This window comes from Phocoena phocoena, chromosome 12 (assembly GCF_963924675.1).
Source record: "Phocoena phocoena chromosome 12, mPhoPho1.1, whole genome shotgun sequence".
In the NCBI taxonomy this organism is placed as follows: domain Eukaryota; kingdom Metazoa; phylum Chordata; class Mammalia; order Artiodactyla; family Phocoenidae; genus Phocoena; species Phocoena phocoena.
In genome coordinates this window covers 14,586,729-14,605,985 of record NC_089230.1, presented here as the reverse complement: position 1 = coordinate 14,605,985, position 19,257 = coordinate 14,586,729, and the positions used below count along the sequence as shown (strand labels likewise).

The 19,257-nt window shown below is 43.5% G+C and overlaps 1 protein-coding gene across 1 annotated transcript; it reads right to left on the bottom strand.

Annotated features, from left to right (window-relative positions):
- Nucleotides 1-685: 685 nt before the first annotated feature.
- On the bottom strand, nucleotides 686-10,167 carry ZBTB2 (zinc finger and BTB domain containing 2). The gene is made up of 2 exons (XM_065889133.1): nucleotides 9,983-10,167; nucleotides 686-3,445 (listed from the first exon to the last, which is right to left on the bottom strand). The coding sequence occupies exons 1-2, from the start codon at nucleotides 10,153-10,155 to the stop codon at nucleotides 2,074-2,076; spliced, it is 1,545 nt and encodes a 514-aa protein (XP_065745205.1). The 5' UTR covers nucleotides 10,156-10,167; the 3' UTR covers nucleotides 686-2,073.
- Between the last annotated feature and the right edge of the window lie 9,090 nt (nucleotides 10,168-19,257).

The window sequence follows — 19,257 nt, the reverse complement described above, 5'->3', positions numbered from 1 at the left end:
TTAGTCATTTAGTAGCCGTCTGTGTTATCAAATCGACTGTCAGGGTATTGCGGTGCTTGTGTTCAAATAACTCTTATTTTACTAAAAATGGCCCCAAAACGCAAGAGCAGTGATGCTGGCAATTTAGATATTCTCTTACTGTGTCTAATTTGTAAATTAAACTTAAGTATATATGTGTAGGAAAAAACATAGGGTATATGGGGTTTGGTACTGTCTACAGTTTCAGGTTCTTGGAACGTATCCCCTGAAGATAAGTGGAGACTACTGTAGTTTTTTTAAAAAAAGATGAAATTGGTAGAAACCTCTTAATATTTAATAATCTAGGTTTATATAGCCTGTATTCGTGTCATCTTTAGGCAAACACCTTAGCCTCTTTTTTACCTCCTTGTAAAAAGAAGTTGGATAAGACAATATCTAGACCCATTCGTGGTCAAATCCTGATTCTTCATAGCATCTTCTTATATTGTTGACTCGTTTGATTCTCACAATCTTATGATCCAATGCAGTTATTGTCTTCATTTTACAAATAGAGACAGTACCACTCTGGGTAGGGGAACTGCCCAAAGTTCAACAGATAGAGAGAGGAGGAGACATAGCAAGAAATTGACTCTTGGGGCAATGTTCTCTACTTGGCCTTCCTGCATCTTTTTGGGTAGACAAAGTAATGCATAGATAAAATCATGTACCCATTTAGTCAAATGTTTATTCAATGAAAGTATGTATAAAAACTTACAAATCTGAGAACTATACATGAAATAGGATGACGGGATATTCAGTTTTTAACATATACGTACAGCACAGTTATTAACTGTTCTTCCCTTTCCCCTTCGGTCCTTATTTCTGGCTCCTGTTTTATCCTGTGAGACCATTCTGTTACTGGCCTAAAGGAAGATTAATGGACAACGTTTACTGCTTTCACGCCGATGGAGGAAATTTCAGTGTTAAAAAAAAACAACTGGAGACTAAACATCAAAATTAAGTTTTTTCCGAAACAGCAGTTAAGTGTTTTGTCCTGATTTCTCTTTGCCATTTTTGATGCTTCAATGAATGTTGCCAGTAAACTATTAGCAGTAACATTTAAAGTTATTGAGGTTGCTACATCTGCTCACAAGTTTCCCTGTAAGATGCATATTCCTGTATCCTTTTCCCCACATACACACACTGATTTAAAAGCAGCTGACTGGTGCTAAAAACAAATTTACCACTGGCAACTGCTAGAATGGCAGGTTGTTTTCCATTCAGAAAGACAATCTATAGAACAGTACTTTCAAATCTGGTTTTTAAAACAACTGACAGATTTGTCAGAAACTAAAACACAGTATTTTGTTGTTGTTCAACTTTGAAAGAAGCCAGCAATTAGATAAGGCATTTGCATTAATTCACCTGTTTACATCAAGTATCCACACATTTTCTCTTCCAGACATACAAACTCACAGCTTGTCATGTTTTATCCAAAAATTAAGATTGCCATCACATTATTACTTTTTCTCTTTTGTGTTTTGTTCAAGTAGGTTTCTTAACTAATAATTTTTCTTAACTGGACATAATCTCAAAGGATGCATTCTGAAATAAGACCTCTGGAGGATAAATACTAAGTACGTTTTCTTGGATTTAAAGTTTCCCCACACCTCTAGATTTTGCATAGTACAGAGCCCCACTGTATCTCTAAGCAGCATGCTGTATTTTCAGACATTGTCTTTCTGAGAAGGAAGACTTATTACCCAGGGAAAGTCATAATTTTAGCTTACCAAATTGCATTCGAATTGTTTTGTTTTGTTATATACCCTTCATTAGTTCCAATCATCCAAAACTTCTTGAAGTCTATTTGAGCTTATAAGTACTACTGACCATTATCTTTCCAATATCCCCTGAATTAAAGTAAATATGTTCCAGGTTTATAATGCACAAAGCCTTTACGGAGGAGGGGGGGCTGGGGACGGGGCAGGGGGAGGGGGAGGGAGGGAGTGGGGACCTGTTTGTATCATGCCATGGAGAACAAGAGTTCTGACTTGGGGGAAGGGAAGGAAGATAGTCTTTGTAAAAATGACAGTTTTTTAAAAAGATAAGTAACATTCAGTCTAACAACACTGTTTCCTGCTCCTTTTTGATGGACGCTAACACTGGGCGGTCGGGCTCCGTCACTTCAGAGTCCCCACTGCCCAGGAGAATGGACCGCCCCTCGTCTAGGGCGAAAACGTCTGAGTTCTGGTTTTGGCATGAATGTTTAACAACCTCATTGGGAGTTGAGAACGTTTTGTCACACAGGTTGCATTTGTAGGGTTTGTTCGTCTGTACCAACATGTTGTCCATCTGACTGCCTTCCTCAAAGGTGCAGAGTTCCAGAGTCTGTTTGTCCACCATGGTGTACGTGTCGATGCTCTGGTTGAGGCACACGTGCCGGGCAGCCTGGTTGGCCCTGCAGAAGCTCTTGTCACAAGTGCTGCATTTGAAAGGCTTCCCGGTGTGTATGTACATGTGCTCCCTCCAGTGGCTCTTCTGGATGAACTTCCGACCGCAGATCGTGCACTCGTACTTGCGCCTCTTGACCTCCCTCTCCTGGTCCGCCTGCTCCAGGTTGTCAATGTCCGCGATGTCTGAGGGCGGCGGCGTCTCCGAGTGCGGCTGCCCGTCGATTATGGGCGAGTCTGAGATGTGCCGCAGCTCGCTGTCGCTGATCATCCCCGCTTCAGGCACCTCCATGGCGTCTTTTCCTAGGTCCGCCGTGTTGCTGCAGAGAGACAGGGGCACGCGGCTCTCTCCGGGCTGGCTGGCTGTGAAGGGGACCCCCGTGTGAATCTGGAGGTGCTCCCGCAAACTGCTCCGGAGGGTGAAGCGCCGCCCACACAGGTGGCAGGCGTAGTACTTGGGGAAGCTTCCGTTCCTCTTCATGATGCTCGGCTTGACGTGGGCTATGGTGAGGGGCGCAGGCTGCTCGTCCGAGGAAGAGGCTTCCAGATTGGTCTCCTCCCCGGGGGGCGGGGGAGGAACAGGAGTGGAGACGAGGTCGGGCGACAGTGAGGTCTGCAGCGGGTCTGAGGGGGTCATGTGTGTCCGATTCACCTGGGTCAGGTTCGAGGGCAGCTGGGAGAGCTGGGAGGCCTCAGGCACCTGCTCCTGGCTCATCCTGGACGGCTGTGGCCGTGGCTCTCGGCCAAGTTTTTCCGGCGCTGAAGCAATCTTGGTGGCTTGTCTCAACTGATGATCTGCAATCTGAATGCCATACAAGGAAGACGCCAGCGGAAAAACCTGGTCAGGATGAGAGAAGGCTCCTTGACTGGCCAGGCTGGCCTCCTGGATCAGCGGGTAAGCGTGGAGAAACTTGATCCCCTGCTCTAACCGCACAGGGTCGATCAGCTGAGGTGCCATCTTCCCTGTGTACATCAGATGCAGGAGGTAGCTGAAGATGTCGGGCTGGATGTCAGTGGGTTTCAAACGGACACACTCACTGCAAGAAACAGGCAAAAAACAAGCCTGTGAGTGAACGTCAATTCATGACACAAATGACAACATAAAGCCTGGGGGAAAAACCCGGTACTTATAAAGGCAAATGAAACAAGACCATCTCACGTATATCTTACTGTTCATTTCATGAACTAGAATACTGGAGCCTATATAATTTAACTCTAATCCTATTAAGAACAGAGAGAAATACAATAAAGATATTTTAAAGGACCGAGAAAGGAAAATTCATGTTAAACAAATGTGGTATCTTAACTCATAGACTCTTGAAGCAGTTTTTCTCCTAGTAATCTACGTAAAATTATATCATATATAAAAAACTTTGTGTTTTATGGAGAGGATCCATTGCTTTCTATCTGAGAGTGGCCTGTGGCCCAGTAGATGGTTAAGAACCACTGACCTGCAGATCTTTTAGCTAAATGTCTAGGACTCTGTATTGATCCAGGGCCATCCAGAGCTCAGCAGATCTTTCAAGGTAAGAGTCAAACAATATAACATGGAGGAGCTGGACTAGTGCCTAAGAGCAAGACAACAAAAGCGAGAAACAGGAAAACCTCATTTTACCCCCGCTCTGCAACCCTCTGCTCTCTCCAGCATGAGGATGGGGTGCTGTAGAGCTGGGAAGAACAGGAACGGCAAACCACATTCTAGCTCGAATGGAGTCAGATCACTGCCCCAGCATTGCTAGATTGCATGAAAAGCAGCTCTGGGACAACTCAGTTCCTTAACAAATGTAATCATCCTCATCATTAGAACTGTAGCTGGGATTTTTAAAAAAAAATTGTTTCTAATATTCTCCAGTTATCTTTAAAAGAATTAATTAATAATTATTTATTGGCTGCTTTGGGTCTTCATTGCTGCGCGTGGGCTTTCTCTAGTTGTGGAGCATGGGCTCTAGGTGCGTGAGCTTCAGTAGTTGCAGCACATGGGCTCAACAGTTGTGGCGCACGGGCTTAGTTGCTCCGCGGCATGTGGGATCTTCCCGGACCTAGGATCGAACCTGTGTCCCCTGCATCGGCAGGCGGATTCTTAACCACTGCGTCACCAGGGATGTCCCTGCAGCTGGGATTTATAGGCATTTTCTCATTTAATTGCCATTAATTCTCATTTTACAGATAAGGAGTTAAGGTTCAAAGGGATTTATACCTTGCTCAATATCAGAGTTAGTAAGCAACGGAACTGGGATTTAAATGAGTCTTAACTCCTAAGCCAAAGCACCAAGATTCTTTGGAGCATTAAGACAACCCTGTGTAGTAGATGAGGCAGATCTGATTATTCCCATCTGACAGACATGGAAACTGAGGTCCCCCAAAGTTAAATGATTTATCTGAGGTAGCTAAAGCAGTTGTGGCAAAATTGATTTTATAACTTTTAGACTTTAGTGTTTGCATCATCCCAGAAACAGCATTCTGATTCAAGCAACAATAAAAAGGTCCCAAGAACTCTCCCTGGGCCCTTAGGGAAACTCTAATGCATCATTATAAATCAGTGAGATATATATCTACATATTATGAGGTATGTGTGCTATCACACACTGAGTGAATATATTCTATAGACAGTGCATTTTTTAAAAAAAATTTATTTATTTAATTAATTTATTTTTGGCTGTGTTGGGTCTTTGTTGCTGTGCACGGGCTTTTCTCTAGTTGCGGCGAGCGGGGGCTAACTCTTCGTTGTGGTGCGTGGGCTTCTCATTGCGGTGACTTCTCTTGTTGTGGAGTACGGGCTCTAGGCACCTGGGCTTCAGGAGTTGTAGCACGAGGGCTCAGTAGTTGTGGCTCATGGGCTGTAGAGCGCAGGCTCAGTAGTTGTGGTGCACGGGCTTAGTTGCTCCACAGCACGCGGGATCTTCCCGGACCAGGGATCAGACCCGTGTCCCCTGCATTGGCAGGCGGATTCTTAACCACTGCGCCACCAGGGAAGCCCGACAGTGCATTTTTAAACTTTAAAGACACCTTCCTTGGATTCCTTTAGAATTTACAATCATTTTTGATTATACCACTTATTACTATTATGATTTACTATTACTATTAAGCTATTTATCTTATTAACAAATATTTTCCAATATGCTAAAATAGTATCGGTATATTCTGCTCTTCTAAATTTAATATTTTATTCTGTTAAAAAAAGGGGGGAAAGTGACTTTAATAGCAATTTGTGACAAAATAGATTTGGATAATTACTGCATCGCTATCAATGTGTGTATATTTCAACATGACGGCATACAAATAATCACGTGGAAAATGTTTGACTATAAAGTATGGAAGCCAAAGAATAAAGATCGAGCCCAAAAACCAGCACCCCTTTGAGTTTATGTCACTCTGTTTTTAAAAAAGACACACAGATCATTCTTGTCTTTATTGGGTGGGCCTCCCTTTAAGCACAAGGTAAGTGCCAACAATATTATGTGAATACTAGAACATATTTAGATGCTTTAGGGAAATTCAATATTCAAAATAAAGCTGCAGGGATTAGGTGTGGTGAAGGGATACTTTCATAATATAAGCAATCAACTCCAGATTGAAGACTTAACTACTGGGGATCTTTCCAGGGCCAGGCAAAGGCCTAATGAACCGGAAAGCCAAAGGCCTTCAGAGATGCAAATCACCCCCAGGAGACCGTAGGGCACCTTTTGTTCTGTGGGTAGGAATGCTCCTCCGGGCAGGAGGAGGGGAGAGTGAGCCCCGCTGCCCCCAGGGCAGAGAAGAGGGAAGGGCAGAAATCCAAAGCAGGGCTATATTTTTCAGCATCCATGAGAGGTAAACACAAAGCAGGGCCCCTTTCTAGAAAAACTCTATTGTAAGTTTTATAATGTCCCCGTATTTGTTATTGTATAGGTTGTCCTCTGTCTACCGACTGTGAATGGAGGTGACTGGACAGTAAATCTCTCAAATTTTAAAGAACTTCATACAGTTTCTGATGGCAAAGAAGGGATGGGGCTCGGGAGGCCCCGTCCACACTTCAGCCAGGCTTAGAGGGAGAAGGAAGGACTCCAGGGGCCGCAGAGCTAGTGAGGAGCCCCCAGGGAGAGGAAAGGGCGTGTCCCTGGGGTTTACTGCAAGTGCCCAGGGCTCTGGGAGGTTTCCAGATGCCAATTTATCCTGATTTGTTCACATTTTTTTCTTTTCTTAAAGCAGAAGCACATAGACACACTCAAGACACTTCAGAAGTTATTTTAAAAAGCTCCTTAGGGTTTCCCTAGTGGCGCAGTGGTTGGGAGTCCACCTGCTAATGCAGGGGACACGGGTTCAAGCCCTGGTCCGGGAGGGTCTCGCATTCCGCGGAACAGCTGGGCCCGGAGCCACAACTACTGAGCGTGCGCTCTAGAGCCCGTGAGGCTGGAGCCCGTGCTCCGCAGCTACTGAGCGTGCGCTCTAGAGCCCGTGAGCCTGGAGCCCGTGCTCCACAACTACTGAGCGTGCGCTCTAGAGCCCGTGAGGCTGGAGCCCGTGCTCCGCAGCTACTGAGCGTGCGCTCTAGAGCCCGTGAGGCTGGAGCCCGTGCTCCACAACTACTGAGCGTGCGCTCTAGAGCCCGTGAGGCTGGAGCCCGTGCTCCGCAGCTACTGAGCGTGCGCTCTAGAGCCCGTGAGGCTGGAGCCCGTGCTCCGCAGCGGGAGAGGCTACCGCGATGAGAGGCCTGCACACTGCAGCGAGGAGTGGCCACCTGCTCGCCGCAACTGGAGAGAGCCCCGGGCGCAGTAACGAAGACCCAACGCAGCCAAAAAAAAAAAAAAAGTTAGCAACCAATTAAAAAAAACCCAAAACACTCCTTATGTTACGTTCCAGCCATTGCTGTCCTTGACGGCTCTCCCTCCCAGTCAGCCAGACCTCCTGTCGATTCGCTCAAGCTTGCTCTGGGCCACTCTGGTCATTTGCAAGTGCTCTGGGAAGGACACAGCTCTCTACAATATGCTTACACCTAAGTGGTTTAATTTGCAGATGTCTGTTTGACGTAACACTTTTATGGAGGAAAAATATAGTTTTAGCACAGCTACAAGCCCTTCCTGTAAACTTTCACAGTCATTTACATTTTCAATCTTTCCTTCACTAGACCCTTCAAGTAAAAGTTGGGCTTAAAGAACTTTGAAAGTAAAGATTTTAAAATAACGTTAGATGTTGTCAGAGGTTGTACTTAGCAAGGCCTGTCTCTGTTTTATTTTTGAGAGCTCCAAGTCTGCAGTGCTACAGGATTTTAAACTTTCACTTAGAGAGTGTCCATAAGACAGAGACATCTAGTGGTAACTGCAGACATAAAACACTCTTCTTCAGTGTGAAAAAACTGTATTCTTGGTCTATCTCTACAGTAGCCAGCAGTTAAAAGCATGGCTGTGGTCTTCCCGCAGTATTCTCCTCTCACCAGAGGTGGTCAAGGCCTCAGGCAGCCCAAATGGCATGTGCCAGCCCTGGGGCAATAACACACTGTTGCTGAAACTTGGGGCTCCTCTCTGCACCAACATCACATTCCTTTGTTAGAAAGGTATTTGCTTACTGTTCTACACTTAAGTTTCCTGCATCTATTTAAAACTCATTATATTCTTTTATTCCTCAAAATGAAAACCTGTCCCTTTGCAAGACAATTTAATTCACTGCGTAGAGACTTCCAGTGCCTATTAGCTGTGATGTCTCTGACAATGAAGGAAACAGAAGCATCCTTAGTGTCCCAAGATAAAGCAAGCTCCGCCTGCCATTAATCCTACTAATCCCCCATTCTGCTCCTCTAGACATTTATCAAGTGTCTATTATGTACAAATCCCCGAACTATTGGCTGCAAATGTTCAAAAACATTTGTAAAACCCAGTCTTTGCCCTCAAGCATCTTACAAATGATGAGGGGCGGTAAGTAAGTACGCAAATAACAACAACAAAGGGAAAATATGTTGCTCTTACAAAATGGCATAAATAAAGTGCTATTGAGAGAGGAAGAGACTGCTTTTGATCATTTCGGCTCACTTGACTGTTGCGGGGGCGGAGGTCACGGAAGAGGTGATGTGTAAACTAGAACTCAGGGAGTGGGCAGAAGGCCAGCAAAGCGTGGTCCGGGTGGGCGTGCGGTCGGGAGACAGGCTGGAAGGAGGTCAGGCTTCATGCCTGCAGGGCCTTGAAAGACAGAATGAGGAATCTGTGTGCTATTTTGATGTGTGATGGGTGTCCTCCTGGTTTCCAATCAAAGGAGTAACACAATCTGGTAGGTTTCAGATCAAAGGCACACTCCAATCAAAGCAATGCTTAGGAATATTAATCTGACAGTAATGTGGAAAATGATTAGGAAATAGAAGTGAGAAGGGAAGGAAAGAACTAATGTGAGAGGTAATTATGAAGAAAACATGATTTGGGCACCGACAGGATACGATTTTAGAGAGATTTTTAGTATGGCTTACTTGAAGATAAAAAAATAGGGAAGTCAGAAGGGACTTCAGGGAAGACTTAATTCAGTTTTAGGCATGCAAAATGAGATAAAAGAGGATATTCAATTCTAGATGTCCAGCAGGCAGCCTGTGGCCTTGGGAAATAGAGTTCTGGAGACAGAGAAAGATCAAGCCCAGAGCTGTCAACGGGTTTCCAGCAGAGGCAAGACCCAGGAAAAGATGAGCGCCCATCAGGAGAGGCAGAGAGAAAGCAGCGTGGAGACCCCACTCACCAAAACTGCAGGAGGCGCCTGTGGAGAAGGCAGAAAAACAAGGGGGATTCAGAGTCATCAAAATGCAGGTGACAGCCCTTCAGAAGGAAGAAAACAGTCGCAAAGGCTGCAGAGGTCAGGGACGACAGAGACTGGGAAGAGGCAGTGATTCTGATGAAGAGGCAACCTTGGAAAAATGATGCCAGTGGAGCGATGGGTGGAAACCACAGTGCCAACGGAGAGGAAGAGTGTGGGATGAGGAGAGAAGCGAGGCCATCGGTCATCCTTTGTAGAACTTTCACAGTGAAACAAAGGAAAAGCAGCACCATCACGCAGGTAGACAGCCATGTCACGGAAGGGCTGAGCCTTCACAGGCTTGGGGATGGCAATGGGCGTACAAGTATAAAATGGAAAGTACAGAATGGAAACTACAGGGTAGGATCTGGGAGCATAAGGGCAGGAGGAAGATTGTTTTCCTTAGACAACCAGGGGCCCTTTTCCCCAAGACAGAGAGATGGGAAGAAAAAAAACTGTGCAAAGATAAGGAGACTGAGACATTTTAAGAGAGAAAAGAAGGAAATTGTGGGAATTCAGGCCGCCAAGCTTCTCATTAGGAGACAAGGATAAATACTCAAGGCCTGGGGGAGAGCCGGGACGGGGCCGGAGGAGTGAGAGGAAGCTGCCTTCGTAGTGGACCCGACCCTACCGATCCTGACTGTGTAGGTGACCCCCAGCGTGGCTACTCGGAGGTGGAGGGGCTGCTCGGGGCAAGCGAGGTGATGAGGGACTGGAACCTGGGGAGAGGCGGCGAGACCGCGGTGGTGATGAGGGCGAAGCGCATGTTCACGGGAAAGAGGGCCACGGAAGTTCAGAGTCATTAGATTATTATCAACCACGTTAGTTACCTGGTCTGATGGACAAACAACATCTTAAAGTAATTGGAGAATGAAGCAAGAACTGATTTGTGTGCCTTGAAGTACACATCGCCGATGGCAACCGTGCAGTCACACAGGAAACCAAACTCTCGCTGAGCGTTTAACTGTTGCAGAAGAATAAGTCCATGGTTGGCCAAATCCATTTTTTAAAAAATCTGCAAAGCAAACAATTTTGTTTTAAGAAAGATGATTCACAAATAAGTAGTGTCTTTATAGTCACCAACAGTAATGGTCACGGCTAATATGTCAGGCACTGCTAGAAACGTTACATAAATTCACTCAGTCTTCACAACAGCCCTGTGACGTAGTTCTGTTGTTACTCCCATTTTATAGATGATGAAATTTATGGTGAATTCGGGGACTGCGTGCTTTGCCCAAGTTTATACAGATGGTAAGTGGAGGAACCAGGAAATGGGCCTGAGCAGTCAGCCCGCCAGACAGCAAACATTCCTGGATCTTTTGTCTTTGAGTTTAAGATTCCAAACGCAAATTCTAATGATCCATCAGAAGTTGTCCAACCTTCCAGAGAGAGAAGTAAATTAAGGTGCTGGGGTGTGGCCACAGCAGGGTAGGGCCAAGATCTCACCAAGTCTGGACAATCTTCCAGCTCCTGCCGTGTGGACAGGGCTGCAGCCGGCCGGGCTATAATAACCCCACATGGTTACTCCTCAAGGGTAAGGGCTCAGGAATGGTCCTCTTCTCCATCTTTTGTGGAGGAGGAAATGGTCTTCGAGAGGTGCAAGTAGTTAGCCTGGTCCATCTGGCCAGAAGGTGGGGGGAGTCAAAATTTAAATCTGAATGTTCTGACTCCAAGGTTCTAACCTCTTTAATTCCTCATACTTCACTCCAGCAAACCACATGGCCTCAATCTATTTGTAGTAGGGGAACTGCCTCTGGGGGAGCCGGTGTATCAAATCCTGATGTGTTCCTTCCCACAGGCAAACAGCATTTATAAAAGCCCAGCACACAAATATCAACATTATATTCAACAGTGTACTTAATGGGGAGAAAGAGCGAATGCTTTCTCCTTAAGACTGAGAACAACGCAAGGATGTCCATTCTCACTATTCAATATAGTACTGGATATTCTAGTTAGAGCAATAAAGCAAGAAAGGAAATAAAAGGCATACTGACAGGAAAGGAAGAAATAAAACTGTCCCTATTTGCGGATGACATGACTTTTATATACACAGAAAATCCCAAGGTATCTACAAAACCTCCTGGAATTATTAAATGACTTTGGCCATGCCACAGGATACAAGACAAACATATAAAAACCAATTGTAGGGCTTCCATGGTGGTGCAGTGGTTAAGACTCCACCTGCCAACGCAGGGGACACAGGTTCGACCCCTGGTCCGGGAAGATCCCACATGCTGCGCAGCAGCAAAGACCCAATGCAGCCAAAAACAAACAAACAAACCCAATCGTAATTCTATATACTAACACTGAACACGTGGATACTGAAATTAGAAATATATCATTTATAATCATACAAAAAATGAAATACATAGATGTAAATCTAACAAAACACGTATAGGATTTGTATACTGAAAACTACAAAATGCTGGTGAAAGAAATCAAAGAAGATCTAAATAAATGAAGAGACATCCTGTATTTATGTTTAGGAACACATAATATAAATCAATTTTTTCTAAATTGATATATGGGTTTGATATAATTCTTTTCAAAATCCCAGCAAGATTTTCTTTGTAGATACAGACGAGAATATTCTAAAATGTTTATGCAAAGGCAAGGAAACTAGCATAGCTAAAACAGTTCTTAAAAAGAGTAATAAAGCGGGAGGAATCAGTCTATCCAATTTCGAGATGTATTATATAGCTACAGTATTCAAGGCTGTATGGTACTGACGGAGGGATAAACACACAGATCAATGGAACAGAATAGAGAAACCCACATAATTATGTACAGTAGATTTTTGACAAAGGCACAAAAATAATTCAGTGGAGAAAGAACAGTTTTCAACAAATGGTGCTGGATCAACTGGACTTCCATAGACAAAAAAAAAAAAAGGAAAAGGAAAAGGAAAAAAGAAAAGAAAAAGAACTTTGATCTCTAAGTCTCATATCTTACATAAAAATTAACTCAAAATGCATCACAGACTTAAATGTAGAACACCAAAACTATAATTTTTGGGGAAAAAAAATGGGATAAAATCTTAGAGAATCTAGGATTCATCCAAAGTACAAACCATAAAAGGAGAAATTGATAAATTGTACTTCATAAAAATTAAAAACTTTTGTTCTGAGGAAGACCCTGGTAAGAGGATGAAAAGACAAGCTAAAAAGTAGGAGAAAAAAATGTGATAAAGGACTAGTATCTAGAATATATAAAGAATTCTCAAAAGTCAACAGTACAAAAACAATCGGATTAGAAACCTAATGGGCAAAATACTTGAAGTGAGGATATGCAGATGGCAAACAAACACATGAAAAGACAGTTCAATAGCCATTAGGGAAAAGCAGATTAAAACCACAGTGAGATTCACCACATGCCTAGCAGGGTGGCCAAATATAAAAGAACAACAATCAAGTTCTGGCAAGGATGCGGAGAAATGGACTGCTCGTGCCATTGCTGGTGGGAAGGTGAAACGGTGCAGCCGCTCTGGAAAAGTAAGCAGTTTCTTTAAAAATTAAATATGTAACTACCATACTACCCAGCAATTGCACACATGGACGTTTATCCCAGAGAAATGAAAACTTAGGTTCACACAAAAATCTGCACCTGTGTATCCACAGCAGCTTTACTCCTCAGTTAAAAACCAGAAGTGATCCAGATGCCCTTCGATGGCTGAACAGTTAAAACAATGTGGTATGCCCAAACCACAGGAAACTACTCAGCCTTAAGACGAAATGAACTACAGAAACAGGCAACAACCTGGGTGAATTATGTCCCCAAAGGTTACATACTGTATGATTCCATTTACATAACATTCTTGAAAATTACGGAAGTAGAGAACAGATTAGTGGTGGAGGGGCGAGGGGAGAGGAGGGCAATGATGCTTGACTGTAGAAGGGCAACAGGAGGGAGCCCTGTGGTGACAGAAATGTTCTGCAGCTCAACGGTGTCAATGTCAATACCCTGGTTGTGATGGAGCAGAATTTTGCAAGATGTTTCCATTAGAGGAAACTGGGTAAAGGGCACATGAGATCTTTCTGTATTATTTCTTGTAAGTCTACAGTTATCTCAAAATAAAAAGTTAAAAAAGGAAGGCCCATCACACATTAATTAATTAGATTAAAAATGGATAACCACGATGCTTAACTTCAGAATCGGGGAAGTGACTGTGGAGAAAGCATTACCAGTAAGCTTAAAAACAAATATAGAAACAGAAACACATCGATTCTTACTCAGCTGGTGCTCAACGCCTCACCCTCTTTCCTGTTCTAGCGTTAGGGTTAGGTTCTGGGGATGATCTGGCAGATACAGAAATTGACAAGTGTGCCCTAAAATAAATGAACAAAGTGGAATGATTCTTTAAGAGACTGATCTGGTCACCGAGCAAGACTCCAGAATGTCAAGTATCGTGTTTTCTACCAAGAGCTATATATCCAAGCATGAGGGGCAGGAGAGCCATCCCTGTTTGCAGGAGCTTGAGTGTGAAGAGACCTGGACTGTATTCCTGCTTGCAGGTGAACGTCAGTGGCGTGGATCGGCAACTTAGTTCCCCAGGGTTTTCTGCGTAGGTCAGAGAAGGCGAAAGCTTGAAGATCAGGAAGGAGAGACAGGGACATTGCCAGGTGGCAGAGTAACCGGGATGACTAAGAAACATCGCTCTCATCTGACCTCCACCAGGATATAACTTTAGAAACTTGCCTTCAAGGCTGTTCTCTGAAAAGCGCCAGAACACTTCCTTTCCCATCTTACTAACTTGCCTTTCTCTACAAAAAGTATAATACCTATATGTCATTCATTTACTTTCACACTGACTTGAGCTATTTGAGGTTTTGCTAACCACATTTTACAAATGAGGAATCAGGCTTAGGGAAGTCAGGTAGCTTGCCCAAGATTATAGAATACCTAAGAACAAGAAGTAGGGTTTAAACTGGGGTTCATTTGATTTTTTGGAACACACTCCATACAAGTATGTCTGTTTAAAATTAATAGGGGATTTTTTATGGCTACTTTAAAGTGTATATACTTGTTATAAGAGATTCAAATATTATGGACACACAATAGTGTCCATCCACCCCACCCATTTCCCCACACTCTGGCCAACACTGGGTATTATCACTTTTTAAAGAATCTTTGCCAATATCACTTTTTACCTTCTATGGATTTAATGATGAGCTGAAGTATATTTTTATGTCCTCTTGCTTCTCTTCATGAGCTTTGCCCATTTTCTATCAGGTTATTTGTTCTTTTTTCTTATCTGTAAAACCCTTTGTATATAAAGAAAGCGAGCTCTTTGTCACATATGTTGCTAATATTTTTCTCTCTTATGTTTTAGAGAGATTTTTGACATATAAAATTTTCATCAAATTTATCAACATTTTATAGGACGATTTTGAGGTTTGGGATTTTTACATGAATGGATATATATCATCTCTTCGATTTAGCAAAATGTATGGCTCCCCCCTTGTTCCAAAACGGACTAGCGTAAGTATCTTATTCAGATCATAAGAATAAAACTATGATAAAACTGCAAAATGTTTATTATTTATTTATTTTTGCGTAAAATGTTTACTTTTAAAGAGGGTCTACTAGTTATTTTAGGATCTCAATTTAGGGGCATCTAGAATAGGAAATGAACTGAATGTGTCTTTCAAATACAGAAGGCAGAACACATGTCCGGAGTCTCTGAAAAGTGGAAAAACCAAATGAAAGGAGAAACAAAGAAGATGTGTCATATGTTCATATTTCACATGGGGGGAAAATCCCATACAGATCAATTTTTAAAAATCTTCTTTACTCTAGAGACCAAAAAAGCCTTTCTCAGTGGGAAAAAGAAAAACAACCCCCTAGATTGTCACATATATAAATGAACCTGAGAAAATGGGGTAAGAGGGTAGAGGGAGGAGAGGGTACCGGGCTTGGAGCATCTCAGGGAGCTCCTGCCCCACCCCCATCCAGCTGACAGTATCGCCCTTTCACCGATCTTCTCTCCTTATCTCGGCACCCTTCATGGGCTGGCTCTGCTCCAGGCTACCCCCACTTGAGGAAATGGACATCTGCTCTTCCCACCGCCATCGACTGCTCACCCAACCATATTGCTGCTGCCCGTGAGCACTGAAACGGCCCTGCACCGCCCACCAAAGTCACTGATGGCCTCTTGCTCCCCAGCCCAATGGAAGGGTAGCTTATTCGACCTGTCTGCCGCATTTAATACCCTTCTTCCTGCTCCATAAATATTCGGGCCCTGCTTCCAGGCCGCCGCACTTTGGTTTTCATCTCACCTCTGGCTATTCTATTTTAATCCCCATCAAGATTCCTCTTTTGCTCCTCTGCTTTTGGTCCACAGCCCACTTCTCACTCTGCAGACTCTCTGTGGTGATCTGGTCCACTCCCACTTGGCTGCCCCAAAGGAACCTTAAATTCAGTCCAGGCAAAACAACTCAGATCCCAAAGAGACAATAAAAGCGATAGACACAAACCTGTCCCATCTGTATCCCCAGCTCAGTGCATGGCTCCATCATCTACCCCTCGACCAAGCCAGGAACCCCGACTCCCCTTTCAGGCCTCTACCTCTCACTCCCCATATGCCACCCATGTGCCACCAATTTAAACTCTTTATCCCACCCCACGCCTTAACTCTACCTCCCTACTCATCTCCCCGTTTCCAGCTCTAGCCTCTCCAACCTATCCGTATGGAACAGCTAGAACCATCTTTTCAAGGGCAAATCTGATGTTACCATCCTGCTGAAAATCCTCCTCTTGTTTCCCCACCGCCTTCAGGATGAATCCCAGATTCCTCAACATGGCTTACAGGTGACCTCACCGCTGCTCACTCTGCATTCCATGCTCTAGTGCTAATCTAAACTATTGGTTTCCAGACTTCTGGGCTGCCAAGACCTACTAAAAACAAACCAAGCAACCTTGAAACTGGGGGTCCAACAGAGTGTGCTCCCTCTTTATTTTGAAAGAAAAGACATAAAATATTTACGTACCTGCTAGGAATGGAGGGCTTTTCAACATAAAAAGGTAGGCAGGACATAACTTCAGAATATACTTCTAGAGGAAGTACAGTGGCACTATATCCAACATATGGAAAAAAAGTTTTTCTAATGCAAAAAAAATTACAACATAAAGTTTTACTTTATGACATTAAGTTGTGCCTAATTGTTTTCTTGATACAAGACTGTCCGTTTGGTGGTCTTTACCAAGTGATCAACAAGTGTCCCATTGTTCTGAAGTCCAGGTATGATCACAAATCCAGTTTTATCTGAGTATGTTGACGATAACGAAGACAGAATGATGTATTTCACTCACTTGGGAAATTCTGCGTGAACAGATAAACTGCAGTTTTCTTTGCCCAGAAAATGTCCTGAATGCCCAGGCCATTCTTGGGCTCCTAACAGAACATAACACTCACTGCTCAGGGGCCTCCCTCTCAAAGCTGAGCAGCTCAGCAACCTGATTTCTACTCACATGGTCAGGAGACGAGGCCTGTTTGAACTGGGCCTTGGAACTTCTGTGCAGGACCTTTGAATGTGCCACTTGCAGAGGGACCACCACTGACCGCCTGCCCCTCCCCCCCAGCTCTACTTGTCCTTTGCAAAATTTCCCTGACCTTCAAGACTGGAGGGTCTTCTTACCTCCAGAGCCTCTGTGAACCTGCCTGATGCTTCTGGAGAGCCAGCATTGAGTGCTACTTATCATCTATTACTTTATCCCATGTGCCTAGCATACTGTCTGAGGTTCAATATTTGTTAAATAAATTAAAAACTGCATGTTTAGAGAGGAGAAGCGCGTTGAGTTCCGATCATCGGTTGGCCCCTGACTAGCTGGGTGATTTGGGGGTAAAAGTTCAGTTTCTGTTTTTCCTAGATTAACTCCAAAATTCTCATCAATTTAATGTGTGCTCTATTTTGGAACAATTTTTCAATTTTAAAATGTCACCTCGTGTTTCTTCATGCTAATAATTATGTTCTTAATAGTGCTTTATAGTTTATAATAACCCTTCACACACATCATTTAATCCTGGTCAATACCATGGTATATTGTCTTTTACTATTTGTTTCATTATTCATTATAATAATAACCACAGCATTAATAATAAATGACCACGTATGTGTCAAGGATTAATTAGCCTTTTTCCAGAAGAAATTTAGACTTAGGGAAGTTAAGTAACTTGCCCACATGCAGAGCCAGCTCTTAAGAAGCAGATCTGGGAAGTGGTCACGCACATGATGAGAGCTTCCTAAGGTGCCAGGGGCAGTGGATACAAGTGTGCAGAATACACAGAGCTCAAGGGTATAATCAAGTAAGCGCACAGATTTCTAATAGCCAACTCTGATAAGAACTATCAAAGAAAAATATAAGGAACTATGAGGTCACAAAACTAGGGTCTAATTTGGGGATTGTGGGTCAAGGAAGGTGTTTGTGAAGAAATACAAGTTAAGGAGATATTTAAAGAACGAGAAGAGTTAACTGGACAAAGGTAGAGTATTCCAGGCTGAGGGATCGGCATTTGCAAAGGCCTTAAGACAGGAGGGAACAAGATGCAACTGAGGAACTAAAAGAAGGTCAATGTGGCTGAAGGGCAAAGAGCCAGAGACGAATGAGGCAGGTGAAGCCGAAGACTCAGGATTCTGGTTAAGGATTCTGGTCCATATCTTAAGAGCAGTGAGGAGCTCCCAAAGGGGATTTGAAGAAAGGTGACGTGACCAGATGTGTACGATATAAATACCATTCTGAGCTGATCTGCGTGATCAGATGGCTGCAGCCGAAGGGCCAACCAAACAGGGGATGGTGGCAAAGAGGTGGGCAAGGGGAGGCCTGTTAGAAGTGGTTGAGAGGGGAGGTCTTCCAGTGGTCTAGAAGAGAGATGACAGATCGGGTGGTGGCGATGAAGATGGGAGAGAGATGGACAGAATTTGAAAAACAGAAGATAAAAAAATCAGCAGAACTGGTTGTTGGTGGATTCAATGGAGGAGGGTGGGGGAGACTAAGGTGTCCTAGGTGATCCCCAGATTTCTAACTTGTGTAACTGGATAGAGCATGGGGCTCCCCCCAGTGGTGGGAGCACAGGCAAAATCCCAGTTTTGTGGGGGAAGATCATGAGGTTAGGTCCAGACATGTTGGGATTGAGATGCTTTTGAGACATGCCAGGTAGGGATGTAGGGTACTTGTCGGTCAGTAATGTTGGTCTGGAACTCCGAAGTCTCGTGTCTGTAATTTATGTCAGAGAGTCTTTGGAGAAGCCAGGTGTGTCTGACTCTGTAAGTCACATCCTTAAATCATTACATGATAGTTCAAAGAGGTTAAAACTGTAAACTAGCAGGAGTCCACTGAACCCTGGTCTTCTGGGTGTAAATTTCACACTCCTTCCAGGACACTACTTTGCTCTACAGGTCATTCCTAAAAGTTCTTACCAGTCGTAGTCACAGAGGGCCAACAGCCTGACATAAAACTGAAGACCTATATAAAGCCCCCACCCATTCAACACTATAAATGGAACGTTAAAAAAAAAAACATTTGTCTTTCCTAAATCAGAATAGTGAGCAGAGAGGAACTGAAGACAAGTAGAGATAAAGAGGGGAGTCAATTGTTAAAAGTGAGATTTCACAGAATGCCTTCTTATGTACGTATAGGTGTACAAAGTGGCTTTTTTCTTAAGCAAATTCAGAGACTGTAAGACGTAACATGTGGAAATAAACTAAAAACACTTTCCAAAGCCAAATACAAATAATCATTTATATTATTTAATGCTTTGGGTTTTGCCTTCACCACTGTATCACTCTGAAAATGGGCTACTACCTGGATGTCGAGTGCTGTCAGCTGCCATCACACAGCACACGGTGGGCTGATCCTTAAGTAAATGACTCATCTTCTGGGGGAACAGCTGAATGGGATGTATGTAATCACATTATATTTTGACAACCCAAGTTCCTCCTTCATTTTTGGTATAAGAACAGGAGACCAAAACAGCTTTTGGGAATTGATGATTCACTTTTTAAAGATAATAGCCCTTCTAAGATACTAAATACCACTTAGATTACCCATTTCAAGGGCACTAAAAGGGTCCTCTGGAGTCCTTGATTTTATTTAAGTGAAGCATAAATGA